Below are 19,236 nucleotides of genomic sequence, written 5' to 3' on the forward strand. Positions count from 1 at the left end.
AGAAAGACAAAGGTGTGCAACCTTGTCCCAAAAAAAAAAAAAAAAAGTAAACTGTAAATAAAAACAGAACGCAGTGATTTACAGTTCTAACTTTAGCCCTTCATTTATCAGAAAATGGTGCAAAAACACTGTCAGTTGTTAGAACTTGAACAGCTGAGATGTTAATTTATAAAATTATGCCAACTACAAAAAGATAAACAAAAAAAATATAAAAACAAACAGTGGCATGTTGACCTGCTCTGCTTCACCCTTCATTTGACTAAACGGATTTAAATCAATTAAATGTATCGTTCTTTGGTATAAAATTTCAGTTCATGTCATATTCTAACAAACATTTACTGTTGGTGACAGGTATCTTCTGCAGACAGGCAGTTTAGCATCTGGACTATTTTAACACAAAGACATGGCTTTTTCATTTGGTTTGAAATTGTTTCATTGAAATAGGAAAAGCCTTCCCTGACTTAGGTTGGACATCACCAAGATGACAGCACAGCTTGCTCCACAACATCTACATATAATTAAACTTCACTAGTGATTTCACAGATATGCACAGGTTACCTATGTCCTGTGTCATGCACTAAATGCACCAGTATCACATTCTTTTTTTTTATTATTACTATTACTGTGCACCCTCTCTTCTTTAACTCAGAGGATTTTAAGAATTTTCTGATTTTGACTTGCAAGACCAGTTTTTCTGCTTCACCTCAGCCCATCTTAAATAAGCATGGGTCATACACATGTTGGGTTGGTACTGAAGAGTGTTCAGTAACAAAGTTTTATTAATTTTCCTGCAGCCCCTTTTTTTTTTTTTTTTTTTTTTTTTTTTGCTACAGAAGCAAGTTTATTTTTAATACAATGCAATTAACCTAATAAATTATGAAAGGACAGCATTTCTTTGCCTGCATTCCAAAAATGTTTCAGTCTTTGGTTGCGCCTGTCTCAGCTTCTTAGATACATTGCTGGAATCAAATTTAAAATTAGTATTTTTAAAAGAAAAATACAACAAAGGCAACCCACCTGCTGAGGAGCTCGAATCCAACACAAGGAATGACACATTGTTTTACTTTCACCACAACAGAAGTTGAAATCCTCGGTTCCCAAACTTTTAGTTTTAAAAAGATGTGACGTAAAACCGTAGTTAGCCCGTCCCACTTTCTTTGAAACATCTTTGGCATAAAAACATACATTTCATTCTTACTCAGTATGATACTCTGATGAATTTAAAGTTTAAATAATTTGTTTTAATTATTACTTTATTTTAGAAATAAGTTCCTAACATATAGCTAATATGATGATAGTAAGGTAATTTCTTATACTGACTTTGATGACCCGCTATGTTTGCCTTGGGCAATTTTTCTGACATTATGGAAACTTATTACTTTCCCTGCTTGCAATTATAGAGCGTGGTAGAAAAAAAAAAACAGGCTTCAGCACAGGTGATAAAGCCTGGGGCAGTCCATGTTGCCACTGAACCTCAACACAGGTCTGCATACTGACAAGTTAACTTTCATTCAATCACACTTTTGGTAAAGCAGCTACGATAGACATGTGGGCTTTTCTTCTGATGCTGATTAACACATGATTAGCTAATGTGAAAATGTAGAAGAATAAGATTACATGGTTTAAATAATTACAATTGCTTATAAATAGAACTTTGGGGAGATAAAAACACAAAAGTTTATTTAAAATGAAACCTCAGAAATATGAACTGCATATAGTTAAAGCATTAGGTAACATCTATTCTACAGTCATTTAGCAGATGCTTTTCTCCAAAGCGACTTACGAAGGGGGTTAGGCAGTAGAGTTAAGGGCCTTAGCTAAAAACCCAACTGGAAGGTGTTCATGTTCGTCCCCTGTAGGATCCAAACTCCACATGGAGATGGAAGCCCTGCCAACTGAGCTATCCAGCCACCGAAATACATCCCAAAATACATCTGAAAATGTATTTTGGGTAAGGTATGATTTTTCAGTACCCTGCTAATGGATACAGAGGGTTACATGTGGAAACATTTCTGGTCACTAAAAGTTATTTCTGTATAAATAAATAAATAGCTTACATTTTGAATGACACTTTTAAAATTTTTTATTGTACAATTTTACAATTTAATTTTGTACAAATGTTAACAAAAAAAAAACAGAACTCAGGCTACATAGAGAAATGTTTGGTGGGGCCTGTAAAAAAAAAAAAAAAAAAAAAAAAAGTCCTTGGGCACCACATTGTCTTCATGCCGCTGCTTCATGACATCTGACATGGCGAGGCGTTCTCCTCTTCACATCAATTGTAAAACATGAAGTGATAGGATGAAGCAGCGAAGGGTCCACCAAAGTCTGATGCAGATTAAGATCTTGCATTAGTAAAATGATCACAAAAAAAAATCCAATTTGTGTGTTGTAGTGATGCTGATGGAGGGAAGTTGAAACTTGTTCATTTGTTGTTTGGTCCAGGTCCACGAAGTTAAGAAGCTGAGGCGCAGGGTCAAAGGTCATCAGGTTTAAGAGCGGGTGTACTTCCCCCAGATGTGAAGCATGAAGACCGAAGCAATAAACAAGAGACTCATCACCAGGACTGGCACCGGACCGCTGTCACAACAATGAGACTGATTAATATCCACATTAACACCCACACAAAGCCCATCACTTGCTGTAACCAACTATAGCAGGGATCACCAACTCTGGACCTCTTGAGCCAGCGTCCTGCAGGTTTTTCCAATATATCCATGCTGCAGCACACCTGACTCAAATAATGGGTCGTTAAGAGGGTGGCGCAGAACTATTTCATTTGAACCAGGTGTGTTGCAACAGGGGCACAATGAAAACCTGCAGGAGACTGGCTCAAGAGGTCCGGAGTTGGTGATTCCTGAACTAGAGCCAACATCTAAAGAGTAGAAGCTGATTTTATTGATGAGATTTGGAAAGAAGGAGGGGCTCTCATCTCTGAAGGATGCTCTGAAGGGGGGAGGCGGGGCGGAGGAGCGCATCGCTAAGTAGCAGCATTGCCATGCCAACCCTCTCCTCCGCGCACCCCCTCCTTTCCCTGTCAGAAGGCTGTAATTGAGTTGACCTTTCAGAGTGGATCCTTTAATGAAGCTTTGAGGCCGGCGTCTAACGCAGGAACAAACATGCACTCGATATAAACCACTGTATGGCGCGTCTGCCCTCCTTTGACTGCTGGAGAGATGCACTCAATAACCACCACAGCATCATTGATCAACCATGACTGGCTATGGCCAGGAGACAGGATGCCTTTTCTGATTTCAGAGATGAGAATGTAGCAGAACTTAAGTTGGAGGATGAGTATTTTCTAAGCATGCACTCTCCTAACACATAATTATGGGGATATAATGGCATACACACTGAAATCAAGCCGATCCACAGCTCAGACATGATTTGTTGTTTTACTAAAGAGTCACGTCTGTCCAATTTCCTACCATTAAACATTTCAAGTGTCGGAAATTCTGTGGATTAACACATTTACCTGAAGCAAGTTAAAATGTCAAACGCTACATTTGTGACTTCACTGGTGCAACTGCTTTATAAAAGCAGCTTTAAGAAACTGTACTCACACTTTCAGGCCTGGCGAGTCTTCAGTGTAGAAGCGCCACATCCCACCAGTACCTGCAGATCCCGTGGTCCTGCCGCCACTGCGTGTACCACTGCTGGTTGCTTTTCTGTCAAAAGACACAAATAAAAACAAAGACTGAATCCTTCACCCATTTAAATCACCTCTTTCTGAAACATCAACTTCTTTCAAACAGATCTCACCATGTTAGACCCTAAAAGATAAAACCAATGTCAGGATTAAAAAAAAAAAAAAGTGTAAAAGGAAATAACTAATTCTTAATCCTAATAACTAGAACGCAATCAAACTTTGCAGATTCAACTCAAAACCATCTTGTTATTAACATTTCCAGACCATTAAAGTTTAAAGTCTGGGCTATTACACACTGTACTCACAATGTAATTCTAATACAAATATAGTAGCTGCTGATGAAAAAAAAATGATTGATTCATGGCTGCCTCCCTCATGTGAAGAGATTAAACAGAGGTTAATGAGGTAATGAAGAGGATAGTTGTAATGGGTAATAATGAGCGAGAGGCTACAGTGAGTCTCTGATTACACACTGATTAAGCCCACAGAACCACATCTATCTGCATTAATCTATGAAAGGGGCACAAAAATAAATGATCCACCTTTTTATAGCACCTTTAAACCTAATCGAGGTTCTACAAAGAGCTTCACAATGCATTTCTAATTCACCCCGTGGACACCCACTCACAAACAGTGCTTCTTTTTATACATTTGAACTCCATACATGCAGCACTTGTTTCTCTACAGTCACACATCAATCAGCATATTGGGAGTGATGCTGGGGTCAGTATCTACCTAAAGGACACTTTAGTACAGTGGTTTTCAAACTGAGGGTCGAGATAATTTTATAAAATATATTAGTTTACATTTATCAAATAAATTTGGGGATTTTTTTGCCAGGGCTTTGAGAATTAAACCATTAATCAAGAGATAAATCTTTTAAATGAGCACATAAATGTTTTAACACAATAACGCATAAACAAAGTCAGTACACATGCCATATTAAAAATCTGAATTTGACATAACCTGTGGAAGAAGCTGATTTTGACAATGGTGGACCACCAAAAACTACTTTATCCTCTTTTTTTAATAATGTTTCTGACAGTTTTCCAGCCTTACATTTAGAGGATGGCTGCAAAATGACCCATACATCACAATTAATCACCAAGTCGTTGTGTGGGGCTGGGGGTCGCGAACATCATCTTGTGGGTCATGGCGCAAAAAGTTAGAAAATCACTACTTTAGTAGAATCACTTTTCCTGCAATTGGAAAATGACCATGTCACCACAGTACAGCGAAGGTATGCTGGATATCAGATTTTTTTTTTTTTTTTTTTTAATAGTATAATAAGAAATGGCAAAGTCAACACAGAGCTTTTCACACATAATTGTTGCGTAAGTGCAAAAGCTATATATTTATATTAATTTAACAGCAACTTTTTAATATCAGTGTTTGACATTTAGTGTTAAATAAAAAAAATTAAAAAAAGTAATAATGATGTCTTAGTAAAGTGATCGGCCATCGTTATTATGGTGGAGAGCCCCATCTAACTATGCATTTTGGATACTGATGTTTGGAGACTGATGTTTCTTTTTGGGCATCCAACTGTGTTTGTGGAAAATGTACCTGCTTTGCTCTGTCTGCTTGGATAGGGGCTTTTCATTGTTCCTACATAACTGTTTGTTTGGGATCATTTGAGCCTTTATTTTGTATAAAAAAATTCATTACTATACATGAATAAAAACAGCTGGTTGAAGCAGAAATCACAAACCTCCGCACTGTGTTAAGCTTCTCTTTTACTTAAATGACATTGTCTTGTTGCACCCCCCTTCCTCTACGGGTTCAAAGCCATCTGAGTAAGTAAAATTTTAATAAGTAAGTAAAAGTAAAGTTTCATTTATATAGCACCTATCAAGATAAAAATGACAAAAGTAGTTCACAAAGAAATAAAATAAACGAAATATATAAATATACAACCAAAGCTAAGCAAAAGTAAGTTTAAAAAGATGGGTTTTTAGCTGCTTTTTAAAAAAGAGATCAGAGTCCACGGATCTCAGAAAGGAAGTTCCAGAGAGTAGGAGCAAAGTTTGATGTGTCTTAATGTGTCTTAATTTGTACTTTAATGAGCATCTCCTTTGGAATGTTTTAGTCTAAATCCAAATACAAAACTTACATAACTACATAACTTGGAGATGAAAATTTGTTGAATTTTGTGGCAAAAAAATGTGGCAGTTAATAATATTAACTTAACGAATCTTAATCATCTGTGGATCAATGATCCAGTTTCCAAAACAGAGCCACAGCCATGGGTCCAAACTATCATCTCTGTCATATATGTCTGTCTTGAGGGGTGGTGTGGCTCAGTAAGGCAAGGTAGAGCGGTCGTCTTGTAACCCAAGGGTTGCAGGGTCGAGCCCATCTCGAGGTGTCCTTAGGACACTGAACCCCTAATTCAGGCATGTCAAACTGGTCCAGCAAAGGGCCGTGTGGCTGCAGGTTTTTGTTCCAGCCAGCCAAGAGCACACAGTTTGACCAATCAGCTGTCTGAAGACTGAGATCAGTTGATTGAATCAGTCAAATCTGGTGTGCTGCTGCTTGGTTGGAACAAAAACCTGCAGCCACACGGCCCTTTGCTGGACCAGTTTGACATGCCTGCCCTAATTGCTCCTGATGGGTCGTGGTTGAGTGTGTTGCATGGCAGCTTCCACCTTCTGTGCGTGAATATGTGTGTGAATGGGTGAATGTGATGTATGATGTAAAGCGCTTTGGATATCATTCCAGGTACAGTAAAGCGCTATACAAAAATGGACCATTTACCATTGTTCAATATATGATAAAGCCAAAACAGGAAATCTGATTTTTATTAATAAGTTCAAAAATCAGTGCTGATAAATGACTCTTCCTACTAAGACATTGTGTGTGTATTAGTGGATTGTTATTATAATAAGCAGAAAAACAGTTAAACTGTAAACTGATTACTAAAAACACAACTGTGACAGTATTACTTGAGTTAGTGTGATTAAAAAACACATTACGAGTGTGTGTACCTCTGTCTGACTGTGGAGCCTGCTGCACGGGGAGCCACTGTCTTGCTGGGGGAACGGCTAGACGCCCCAACATTAGTTGCACTTGCTGCTGGTCCAGGCTGAAATGAAAACAACAGGTTTAAGTTGTTAAAGTGATATGTGATAAATAGGAGGATTTTTAACGATGGACAAACATGTTCAATTAAACTCTAAATAGTATAGTTATATACAAAGGCCTTAACTGAGTCTCTATAGTGAAGTTTTTTTGTGTTTGTTTTTTTAAACACCAAATGGTAAGTCCTTACATTCATGCATTTTAACCTAACTAATCTGGCGTGTCTAGTACAAAGTCTGCTTATCTGTGTTACTGGAATATTTTCGTTGCAAAAAACCCAGCCACGTCCACAGAAAATAGTCTGGTGTTAGCAAACAGGCTAACAGATAGCAAAACGATATCTCGCGTCTAAATGAATGCAATGAAGTAGGTGAGCTCCAACAAAACTGGTAGATTTAGATTAAACTGAGAATATTACCATTTTATTCTATTTATCCTGATGCAGGCTGAAACCCTGAGCCTCTCTTCAAGCTGATCTCCACGAGAAATGAACAGCAAACAGTCACTGCGATTTGGTACAAAATTGGAGAAGAGATCTTCCAAGGCTGACGTTCGTCTAAAAAGGACACGACTGCCAAATTCAAGACCAGCAGAGAAGACCGATCAGAAGCCTGATCGGCTATGTGCATTCAACATAAAAAATACTTTAAAACGTGATTTATAAATATTGTTTTGGCAGACTTGGGTGTGTTATTTAAAATTATATTATGTATTTGTTTATCTAACTTGATTCGCTATTTTAATCAGAACATTAATCCAAAGGCAAATGTGTGAACTACCTTTACTGTGAGGGAGACGTGTCTCACAGGAAGCGTACGTCACAGCGAAAGAAACTGGCCCCATTGTGGTTCAAACAAGAAGCACAATTAGCTTATCAGGAATGCTTTCAATGACCCAAAATGGCGCCCTACCACCAGCGTTTCTAGACGGTTGTTCTCGGAGAGACCAGCTTAATTATAGGTTTCCAAACTTGGAGTCGTGAAAAGCTGCAAAGGTAAACACAACCGTATTACACATTAAATTAAATGTTGACGTGTCGAGTTACAAATATGACTGTCCACTGATATAACTGTCAAAAACGTTTTGAGCTACATAGAGTTCCATGTCTTATCATACAAGCTGCTAAAACAAATAGCCATCTGTCCTAAATGTATAATTTATGTTGTAGATAGAGATTTTCCTGATTTTAGATAACAGAGTGCCAAAAACAGGGGAAATACACAGATTGTTTTATACTGATACTGTAATGAAGAGCTCTCAGCCCTAGCTAAAAATGAAATGTTAGAAAACGTATTTTACAAATCATCTTCTTTTGTCAACCATTCAGCTCTGAAATGTTTCCTTTTTGGTCTCTGAGATTAGAATAATGAATCTCAGTTACTTTCTGCTTGAGTTAGGGAGCTTTGTTTGTTGTTTCCATCAACATAATGTTTCTATGCCACAAAATAAAGAATCTACTTTTTGATTTAATCTTGATTTTGCCACCATTTACACTTTCCATTGGTATTTATTTTATATTATTTTATTTTATTTTATTTTGTTTATTTTATTTTACTTTTATATATATGTGTGTATATATATATTTATATATATGTGTGTGTATATATATATATATATATATATATATATATATATATATATATATATAAACACATCTTTAAAGACAGTACTATAACACAATCCTACAGCAGAGGTTGGAGGAGGCTGAAGGGGCTACATCAGTGGTGACAGCAGTAACTGTCCGTCAAATGGTGGTTGTGAGTGGTTTCAAACAGTTCTGGTGTGATGCAGAATGTTGTTCCAGGCTTTGGTTGGAGCATAAGAGATATTCGTCCATAACATTTCCTAAAGAATGGTGGCGGCAGAAGTCCATTTGTTACTGATCTGGTTGAGCTGGATCTGGTTAAGTTTTGGCACTAAGGCAGCTAAATCTGCATCTTTTGAGCAGGTGGAAATAAAATTTAGTCCCATGATACAGTACAAAGTTCTGAAAGTTCTTAGTAGTGCATTTGACAGTGACAGTGATGAGTCCAGCCAGGTAGATTTCATTGGTTGTGAATGTCCAAACAGGTAAACAACATGACATAGTAGAGAAAATGATTGCATGCAGATATGTCTTAGAAGCTGAGAGAGACAAATGTGACCTATTTTTACTATAGACAGAATTTTTGGTTCAGTTTTTGGTTAAATTTTTGCACATGCTCACTGTATGCGAGATGAAAATTCAGCGTGATCCCCAGATATTTGTGTGTGTGTGTGTGTGCAGTGGAGAGTTTTTGGTTTGCAATGGAGACATGCATCCTGTTTTTTTTTTTGTTTTTTTTTTTATGTTGATTGTTAAATAAATATTTTGCAGCCACCCATGTAAGAACTTCATTGAGTTAATGGTTAATTATGTCAGTATTTGAACCAGATACAAAAGTAACTGTGTCATCTGCATATGACAATGAATTAGAATTATTGAGAAAGTCATTAATAAACATTATGAAAAGTAGGGGGCCTAAGATACTGCCTTGAGGAACTCCCATCGAACACTCAAGTGGCTCTGATGTTATTGAACCAATTTTAACAGTGTCCCACTTAACTAGGAGGTGAGCATGTTTATGGCAGATGGTCTGAAATTAAATTATATAAGTTTATTTATGAGAATTTGGTGATGGACTGTATCAAAGGCTATCCTAGAATCTATGTATAGATCTCCAGTAATGTGGTCTTTGTTGAGGGGAGTATGTATATGTTCAGTGAATAACAGAAGAGCTGACACAGTCAACCGCAGAGGCCGAAAGCCATGCTGGCAGTCATTGAGCAGGTTATGAGCTTCCAGATGATCCATTGTTTGATTGTATAATAACTTATGATTAATTTAATTGTATAATTTCTTATGAGTTGGCAGACTTTTGTGTCTGTATTGAATTTAGAACATAAACTACTTCCATTTTCTTTTTGTATTTATACTTTTGTGCAGAATGGCACGGGTGGTGTTTCTCCATCCTGACCTTGGTATTGGGGGTGCAGAACGGCTGGTGATTGATGCCGCTGTTGCACTGAAGTCTCAGGGGTGTAGCGTTCAGATCTGGACTGCCCATTACGACCCGACACATTGCTTTTCTGAAACCCTGGACCCAGACCTGCCAGTGGTTTGTTATTTTATTTTTATTAAACACATTTTACCATTGTCCATCAAAGATGCAAAATTATGTAACACACTGTATGATCGTTGTTTCAAAACCACTTCTTCACAAATAAATTTTATGTCCTTAAAGGTATGTGTAGGCGACTGGTTACCCACCAGTCTGTTTGGCTACCTGCATGCCCTGTGTGCCTATTTGAGAATGATCTATGTGGCACTCTACCTGGTCTTCCTCAGCGGGTTGGAGTATGATGTCATCTTCTGTGATCAGGTGAGCTGTTACTTATCTGGGTTCTTCCAAGCCAACAGTGTACATCTAGTACCTATATATATATATATATATTAGTATTACTGTTTATTTTATTTTTTTAGTTCTTTTTTTTTTTTTTTTTTTTTTTTTTTTTTTGTTACACAGACAACTTGAAAATATATAGTTTTGTTTGACCACAGGTGTCAGTGTGTATACCAGTGCTGCGACTGTCTCGTCACAGGAAGAAAGTTCTGTTCTACTGTCACTTCCCAGACCAGCTGCTGACCCAGAGGACGTCTGCCTTGAAGAAGCTTTACAGAGCTCCCATTGACTGGCTGGAGGAACGCACCACTGGCATGGCTGATATGGTATTTAATGGCAGAGGGTGGAATGATGGGTCAATTCTCCTGGTTTGGTTGTCTATTTTATTTAATTCAGATTGAAGAAAACTGTGTAGTAACAAAAGAATAACACCATCTCCCAACCTTTTCATTTTAAAAATGCTCTCTGGTTAAATATTCAGAAATACTCAGAGGGTCTGACTTGAAGATGTCAGGCTGAGTTGGTTGGCGAACCAAAACCTAAACCTATAAATGTCTAGCAGCAAACCTGTCAAAAAAAAAGTCTCAAAAAGTCATTTTCAAAAGACCTCTAATTGTGTCACAGACACAGTGGGGGAGACAACAAAGCATAAAGAGACAAAAAACAGGTGATTGACGAACTGCAGCTTTCAGAGATGACTGGAACCATGTTCCTGTGAAAGACAAATGTCTCGCTTCAACAGAGCACAGATGTTAGGTACCAGCTCAGCCTGACCTCCCTGCATGCTTACATGGTTGAGAAATATAAACTTAAGAGTGACATGCAAAAATGAGGGTCAAACTCTGTTACTGTAAATTTAGCATTGAGTTGGAAATTAACCAATCTACAAAAAGTCTAAAATTGCAGATAAAACATTATTTACAATTGTTTAGTAGAGATTTCTGTTTTATTTTAGTTTTGTATAATTTAAGAATGATGTACAGGCATTGATCATTAAATTTTTGGAAAAATTACAAAATCTTAGATCTTGGCAGCTATTCCCAATTTTATCTATATACATTTTTTTTCACAAAAAGGGGCTGTTTGGATGTTTTAGCCCATCATCCCATCAAAAAAGTCAACAGAAGAAATTAATTCTCTTCTTAACCCTCACTTCAAAATTCAGTATCACAAATGTGTAAATCAACAACTACACAAGCCCGATGTATTATAGAAATATGTTGCCCTTTTTGTTATTTAAAGATCTTCTTTTTGTGACGTGAGTTGACATTTTTCTTCTAATTACGTTGTCACTTGGTAACTTTTAAAATTGTACTATAATAACATAAATTGAAAACAAGATGTTGTATTTTAAGTTAAAGCAGTTTGAATAAGCCATAATGATCATTTAAAATGCAGAACAGCATGAACTCCACAGTCAAAGAGATGTAAAAGCTGAGGGCCCTGATAGAAATTAACTGACATTTTGATTTTAGTCGAGACTTTGGAATAATGACAGACCTCAGGCTGCTATCCAGCTCAAAGGGAATTAAAGCACTCCTGATATATGTGATTTCCGTATGAACTAATCTCTCTGTACTTCTTCTTAGATTCTGGTAAACAGCCAGTTTACCGCAGGCATCTTCAGGGAAACCTTTCAAAGTCTAAGCAGAGTCCAGACCGATGTCCTCTATCCCTCCCTCAACACTCATACCTTTGACCAGTCGGCCACTGAAACACAGGGCCTGGAAGGCCTGCTCCCTGAGGGAATCTCCTGCCTGTTTCTGTCTCTGAACCGATATGAGAGAAAGAAGAATTTGGGCCTGGCTCTGGAGGCTCTGGCAGTTCTAAGGTGCAGTCTTCCCCCAGGTCAAAGAGCAGGCATTCACCTGGTGGTGGCTGGGGGCTACGACGAGCGCGTCACTGAGAATGTTCAACACTACACTGAACTGAAAGACCTGGCAGAGCAGCTGCACTTGGAGGACTGTGTCACTTTTCTGCGTTCCCCCTCTGATTCCCTGAAGGTGGCGCTGCTGCAGGGCAGCACCGCAGTGCTATACACCCCCAGCAGAGAACATTTCGGTATAGTTCCTGTAGAGGCCATGTACTGCTGTTGCCCTGTTATCGCTGTGAACTCTGGGGGGCCCCTGGAGAGTGTGGCTGATGGGAAGACTGGCTTTCTGTGCGAGCCCACAGCTGAGGCCTTCTCTAAGGCCATGAGCAGGTTCGTCAAGGAGCCACACCTCCGCAGGGACATGGGAGAAGCTGGGAGGAGGAGGGTACAAGATAAGTTCTCTCTTCAGGCCTTCTCGGACCAGTTGTACGGGTACATTGTCAGGCTGAGCCAATGAATGGGAGCAATGGGAAAAAAGTAAACCAGTGGAAATCTCAAACTGATGTGAAACTTGAAGCTAGGCTCAGCAGAGAGTTGAAGTGTATGTCTTCTAACAGAGGATGTATGTGTATATGTGTTGGGAGGTGGGGGTGTTATTATGAGGACTTCGAGGACAATTAATCAGCATTCCCCTGGAGGAGTTGCTGAGAGGGTAGAAAAAGGGTGGAATTTCTATACCAATTAAGAAATGAGAAATGAGTTTACCCATCCTATCTTTGGAAAAATACCATCCTTGCAAGTGTGTATGTGAGTGTGTAATTGTGCGAGTGTAGCAACGCGACAACAGCCTCAGAAATGAGTCTACCAAAAGGATTGATTGTTAGAGTGAAATGTTTTGTTTGTGTGTTTTCTTTTTCTACAGTACTCTTTGTTTTTGTGTGTTTTGGGGATGAAGAACAAGAATGTTGTTTTCACCACGTGCCATCGGGCAGTGCACGGTGCACAGTCTGCGATCGATAAACAGGATGCTTTCCGATGCATCCTGTCCGCCCAGAGCTTTGTTCCTCTTCTTGCTTTCAGAAAACACTGGCCTGTCCATGACTCCTTCAGCTGCAGGGAGGTTATTATTAGATGATAGAGTGTGTCTGGCTTTATTAGAGGTCTGGCTGATGGGCAGTGTGTCTGTGTCTGGGTTATTATCAGCGAGGAGAATACCGGAAGGTCATTGTGTCTGTGCGTTGGCCTCCTAAGCCTTGCTACTGTATAGAAATGCTCTTATTGACTTTCTTGAAGGCTTAATAAACAAGAGGACACATAGTTTCCTGAGTCTTACTTTGTTATTAGTAAGTTTTTTGGCCTTAAATAGAGAGGGCTAAGGATTTTTTGGGTAACCAAGACGAAAGAGAAGCAGTGGATAGATCTTACTGCACACTGAATTGCTGAATAAAAAAAATTTAAAGACAAAAGCAGCAGCAAATTAGCTTTATTTGCTCAATAAAGAAAGGGAGTGTGACACTTAAAAAAGGATCTTACTGTCTCCATCAGTTGTTGCATTATAATTTGTAGAGTCTGAGTTGTATCTATATGGCTTCATTCTTATTCTTTAAGAGTAAAAGGGTAAATTTTGGGTGTTATTAAAATTATTGTATCTGCAGATGATTTTCTTATTGTTATTTTTTTCCCTACTCATTTGGCCCGTAATGCAGTGGAAAACTAACAATTCCCATGAACGGCTGTCTTTTGTCACAGCAATTGTGCAAGCTGACATTGAGTCAGGGGTTATCAAATATTTGGCATTTTTATTTAAAACTGACCTAAACAATCAATTATTAAATAGTTTCTCGTTAATTTTTCTGACAAATATCACAGTCTACAAACCTGGGAGGTGATAGGTCACACACCTCAGCTCACTCACCGTCTCTTACTTGGTAGCAACCAGCGTGACCATATCTAACAAATGTGGCAAAATTATCTTTGTTGAAATTCACCAGGTCGTCTTTGAACTCATGATGCAGAAGAGCCTCACAGCGATGCTTCACCATCTCCTGTGGAGATGGAACCAGGTCGTGTTTGTTGTTGTTGACCCTGTTGCGAGTCCCTGCAGGCACTTTGATCTCAGTAATGCGCTGCGTGCAGATTCTGGTCGTCTTCAAGCGCATGATCGCTGCTTGATTTTGGAATCATGAGTCGCATGAAGCTTTTGGCACACTTTTTGAGTCACGTTTTCATCTTAAATGAAGACAAGTAATTTACTGAATCATGCCTGCTACTTTGAGGGAAGATATAACATTTTAAAGACAATTAAATTGTAATGCATCACAGGGAAAATTTCTCAGCTCCTTACCTCCCACCCCAAAGTGGTAAACATAACCATCTTCAACATTAAAACCCTGAAGAGACAGTCCTAACCATGGGTTTACAAGCTCAATCAAGTCTCTGATCTCTGCTGTGGACACACTGATCAATCTAAAGTGGCTGAGTTAGAGAAGCATACAAGAAAAATGGATATTTATGTTGAAAACCTGGGAAAATGGGGTAAAAATAGAAGCTAAAATGCACAGTCCCTTGTTAGAATAAGGAGCTAAGAGGAAATATTATCTTCAAACTGATAGAAAAGGTATAGGTGTTTGGAAACACTCAATAATGCATTGAATTAGAGTTTAAGATCTGTCAAAAAAAAAAAAAACACTGACCATGTTCCACATTAGACAGCATTGTCAACAAACACCAGCAGGTTCATGCAGTATTTTGCATATTACTATGTACTGCTTATGAATGCGTTAAATAACTGTTTTTATGTCATTTGGGGAAAATTGCTGCTCTAATTTCCAAAATGCTCTGTAGCGGCTGCAGGTTGAAGTCAGCTCGTTGACTAGATTACGTTTATCAGTTGTTAGCATGCTGTGATCAGATTGTGCAATAACTAAAACACTAAAACGTTTTAAGACGATTGTGAGCCAAAGTACTATATAAGTACAAATATATAATATAATAAGAATCTCATCAAGTTCTGATGGACACTATAAGCCTCGGTCATATTTTACAATCAGAAATATTTGTCATTTACTTGTGTTTGTTAAAGTTGTGTGGTTCACCTGCATTGAGTTTTCAATCCCCACATCTGATATTGATTCGGATGTTTTTTCAGTCAATTTCAAAGGCTGAAAAGCAAAGAAACCAACTGCAATGCCACTTGTTTTTCAGATCTGCAAATGATTTGTCCCTATAGGTCCAATTAGTGCCTGTTGCCATGATTTATTTTAAAATTGATAAGGTCTGGCATGTGGAATATCACAGTGATTTCCCTCAAGTCAATGCATGTATGTAGGCCTGATATCTTTGATGATTTCATTTATAATATTATATATATTTTTCATTTAATATTCATGATAAGTTTGGAAATCCCATTTTGACATTTGATTTCTGGGTCTTTGAATCAATACTGTCTGACTGATTATCAGTCAGATAAATAGACAATATAAAAAAAAACATTCTTTGAGGGAAATCTTAAGGTAATATTTGATCATCTGATTTGTGAGCTTATATTTAAACAAAATAACACAGCCCAGAACCACAGAGAAATGATAAAAGTTTGAAACAAAAGAAAGATTAGGTCAAATATGTATGACACATTTTATAGTAGTTCATTAATGGCATTTGGCTTACTCGATTTTATCAGTTCCAGTCATGGTGTCAGATGTTTCTCTCATGATCTAAAGTAATGTTTTTATTCTTAATTTGCCCATTTGATGTGTGTAAAGCTAGAAGACTTAATGAGTGAGATGAGCTGTAAAACACATTGGCTTAGGCATTTCCACATGAGTGCTGCAGTCCAGCTTAAAAAGATCAGCCCCTTTCACTTATCTGTTTTTAAATTGATGAGTGATGCTTCTTTCTTGTAGATTTGCGTGGTATGCCTCCAGGCCAGCATAGCACTTAAAAATGGTTGGAACAAGCCCCCTCTTGTGTGTTTGGGCTCCTGGTTGTGGCCATAGCAAAACTGATCTCCTAAAGAGGCCTCTGATTCAAACAACAAATTCCATATACAACGGACCTGCAGCATGTCCAATGGCTCTAAAAATGGGACTGACTTTTAAAAATGCTTAATGTTAGCTTTGTGTGAGAATCTCTACACCTGTTTTGTTCCTCTCTGTCTTATTGCTGCATTTACATATGTATGACTGTGTGTTGCTTATGATTATAGTTTTGTTTAGCCTCAGCAACCAGCGCCAGAACTGGCCAGTGCGGGGTCTCCTTCCTTGTGACAGGAGAAGTAGTGCACCCCACTGGGATCCAACTGCAGCACCTCAGTTGTTTCGTCACAGTATATGTTAGGATGTATGTTAACGATGCATTTTCTCTAAGAAACTACTTGTAAATCAATTTTAAGAACTGTGCTGCATGGTGAGGAAGATCTGAAATGATTAATTCACATTGTTTAAGCCTTATCGTGGTTTCGACAGTCAGAAGAAACCTTTACATCACACCTTGTAAATGACTCAGTGACTGGGTCCATTTTTATTGCCTCAGCTGTGTTTGGAAACAGATTTTAGCCAACTGCTAAACAGGAAACTAAATTATGAAAAGTTTTACAACTGAACCAAACTTTTTATGCTAAACTCTCATTGGCTCACAGAACTAGGGGCCTCAGGAAAGTTGGACCCTGCTCAACGAGCTGCAGGCAAGCGGTGTGGGGTGAGATGGGGATAATTTGCATATTGATAGGCCAAGACATATCAAAAGAGGAAAGTGTGTCAAGTCACACTGAAGCAATTTTAAGGTAAAAAGGCATATTATGAAAAAAAATGGAATTTTTAAGTGCTTAGTTTTTAAGGGTTCAGTCAATACTACTCTGAAAAAGAACAAATAATAACAAAGATAAATAATAATAATAAAAATGAACCTGGCGAAAATGACAGTGTTGAGAAAATGCTTTTCCACCAAGAACGGAGGCAGAGGTGCTTGTGTGTTTTTGTGTTTGTGTTGAAGCGGTGTTTGCTCATGTAGAGATATTAAAAGCAGGTGATTAGGAGGGTGGTGCAGCAGTGATTTAGAGGCCCCACTAGGCCTTATGATAAAAAGGTCTTGAGGAACCTGTAAGGGAGGGGTAGATGCACGAACATGAACAACAACAGCAGTAAACACTCATCAAGCTCCACTCATTGTGTCCCACTTATTACACAGAAAGATGATGTCCCAGGTCCTTATTCTGTCTCCTCCCGGTTTCCACGCTCTTTAAAGAAACTGTCTTTCCCTCAAAGTTGTAAAACATCCCCTCATGCCCTCCTCCACCACCTCCCCCACTCCCTCTGCCCTGTGGTGAGGTGGTTATTGAGATCATGGTGCGTCTGAGTGACAGTGATAACCGGTACCCAGGTGCCACTGGCACATGGTGTTTAATTAATTAATGAGACTGCGGGGTTGGTTTTCTAATTCCACCTAGTCGGCACCGGGGTGCGGGGGAGATAGCCGTGAAGTGTTTAAGTGTGTTTTCAGGCAAAGAAAGGAGAGATGTATGTGGAAGTGTGTGTGTTATGGGTGTATATCTATTTTGTTGGCAGTTTGGGAGCTAGTTTCCTTGTTAGTAGAACATTAAACATGTATGGAATATTTTTACGCTGACTTTTAATCACACCTTGTGATTGTGAGTTAATCATCGGCTAAATGAAGCTGATGACGAGAGAAGTTCAGTTAGCGTTCGTACATTAATCTGAACTCTTCCTGCACACTAACCAGGTCATAGACTCAGTGAACTGAGGAAAAGAAAAGTGCACTTAACATATAAACAGAACACAATTAGGAAGTAGTATTTGTGAAAATGTTAGTGTTTTTTGTCTTTTCATTCTTTGTAGAGATATAACCAAGTAATTTATCTAACAATTGTACATTTCCATAGAAATAAATATTATAATAAACTGCAATTAAAATCAAAATAGTTAATACACCAGCCTTTGATTTATAGTTAATATTTGTCAGGCTTATCATATATTTTACTACTTCTATGTTATTTCTCCTTTTTAAAATATTATCTTCACAGTTGGAAAAAAAACAAACAAAAAAACTGATAATTGCAAACCAGCTTTTTGCTTGTCACATATACAAGTCTTATTTCAGCTGGCATCATTTGCCATAAATGGATAAAGAAACTCCTCTAGTTAATAATTTGCATATATTTATTTTTTGAATGTAACAAAAAAGAAAAAAATCACAACTTTCCTGATTGTGAAATTGAGGCATTAATGGACAAAACAAAATATTTTTTAGTAGCTTTCAATATGACACACGACCACATTTAGTCTACAAACTAAGGATTGTAAAATCTCTGTCATACTAAAGGTAATCTTTGTTAAACCATATTGTGTATTATCTTTTAGGTATAAACATTTTTTTCCAAATTCTGTTTTAACATGAAATTCCTCCAAGAACATGTTCATGCATGGGCCTGAAATAATTATGAGGCGTACATGGTCTGCACATTCCTGTACAGTGCACAGTAAATTTATAGAGAAACTCTGATGTATAAAAGAATGTAGTATTTTTTGGGCCTCAAAATTGTGCACAGTGGTTAAATTGAAGTGTTTTTGTTTGAGACATGAGTAACCAAAGTGAGGTAGCTTTTACCTAGATTTTTATAGATAGATAGATAGATAGATAGATAGATAGATAGATAGATAGATATGGCATAATTGTTATTGTATAGGCAGCTGTACAATGAAATACAATGAAATATTTTAACTTCAGTGCATTCATCTGTTTTATTCACTCAGCACTTATGATAAATAAATAAACTTGACACACATTTTGCTCTTGCTTTATTTTTTAACATGTTCAAAATAAACCATTTAAACCAAACCAAATAGTTGGTCCATACCTGCATTAACAACAAAACTTTTACCTTTTTTAATGTTGTAATATTTAATTTGTATATTTTTATGGATATGTGGCATGCATCAGTGTGAAGGGAATCACAAACAACATATATTGTTTACTTCTCTGTAACGCATAAAGATGCATTAGTGCACAGCCCAACTTCTTAGGTCCAACTTCTTTTGCATCAGTAGCTGGAGGAATTTTACTGCTACAGAAATGCAGTGAGTCATGAATGATCAAATATGCTTAAATGGCAGGAAACCTGCATTTGTATTCACAGTTCATCTTTAAGAGCAGTTTTACATGGTTCATGTTAGCAAATTATGTATTTCATACTTTACTGCCTACATAAACTACTCAAATATATTAACTTACATGCCATAAATGATACCTCTGCACAA

At 37.7% G+C, this 19,236-nt stretch overlaps 2 protein-coding genes across 2 annotated transcripts; one reads left to right on the forward strand and one right to left on the reverse strand.

The window, feature by feature from the left end:
• Positions 1–2,065: 2,065 nt before the first annotated feature.
• sec61b (SEC61 translocon subunit beta) lies at positions 2,066–7,303 on the reverse strand. Its single transcript, XM_041988822.1, has 4 exons — positions 7,149–7,303; positions 6,637–6,734; positions 3,564–3,668; positions 2,066–2,580 (listed from the first exon to the last, which is right to left on the reverse strand). The coding sequence occupies exons 1-4, from the start codon at positions 7,149–7,151 to the stop codon at positions 2,493–2,495; spliced, it is 294 nt and encodes a 97-aa protein (XP_041844756.1). The 5' UTR covers positions 7,152–7,303; the 3' UTR covers positions 2,066–2,492.
• A 252-nt stretch (positions 7,304–7,555) lies between these two features.
• alg2 (ALG2 alpha-1,3/1,6-mannosyltransferase) lies at positions 7,556–13,280 on the forward strand. Its single transcript, XM_041988223.1, has 5 exons — positions 7,556–7,724; positions 9,696–9,867; positions 9,994–10,131; positions 10,311–10,478; positions 11,742–13,280. The coding sequence occupies exons 2-5, from the start codon at positions 9,697–9,699 to the stop codon at positions 12,480–12,482; spliced, it is 1,218 nt and encodes a 405-aa protein (XP_041844157.1). The 5' UTR covers positions 7,556–7,724; position 9,696; the 3' UTR covers positions 12,483–13,280.
• The last annotated feature ends 5,956 nt before the right edge of the window (positions 13,281–19,236 follow it).

The sequence above is a fragment of the Melanotaenia boesemani genome, chromosome 6, assembly GCF_017639745.1.
Source record: "Melanotaenia boesemani isolate fMelBoe1 chromosome 6, fMelBoe1.pri, whole genome shotgun sequence".
Taxonomy (NCBI): Eukaryota; Metazoa; Chordata; class Actinopteri; order Atheriniformes; family Melanotaeniidae; genus Melanotaenia; species Melanotaenia boesemani.

Excerpts from the sequence above, each read along its gene's own strand:
- alg2 (XM_041988223.1), top strand. The coding sequence starts at position 9,697 with ATGGCACGGGTGGTGTTTCTCCATCCTGACCTTGGTATTGGGGGTGCA. Across the intron at positions 9,868-9,993 it reads TGGACCCAGACCTGCCAGTG|GTATGTGTAGGCGACTGGTT; the intron begins GTTTGTTATTTT and ends ATGTCCTTAAAG. Across the intron at positions 10,132-10,310 it reads ATGTCATCTTCTGTGATCAG|GTGTCAGTGTGTATACCAGT; the intron begins GTGAGCTGTTAC and ends GTTTGACCACAG.
- sec61b (XM_041988822.1), bottom strand. Across the intron at positions 3,669-6,636 it reads GGCTCCACAGTCAGACAGAG|AAAAGCAACCAGCAGTGGTA; the intron begins GTACACACACTC and ends GTCTTTTGACAG. Across the intron at positions 2,581-3,563 it reads GACTCGCCAGGCCTGAAAGT|CGGTCCGGTGCCAGTCCTGG; the intron begins GTGAGTACAGTT and ends TTGTTGTGACAG.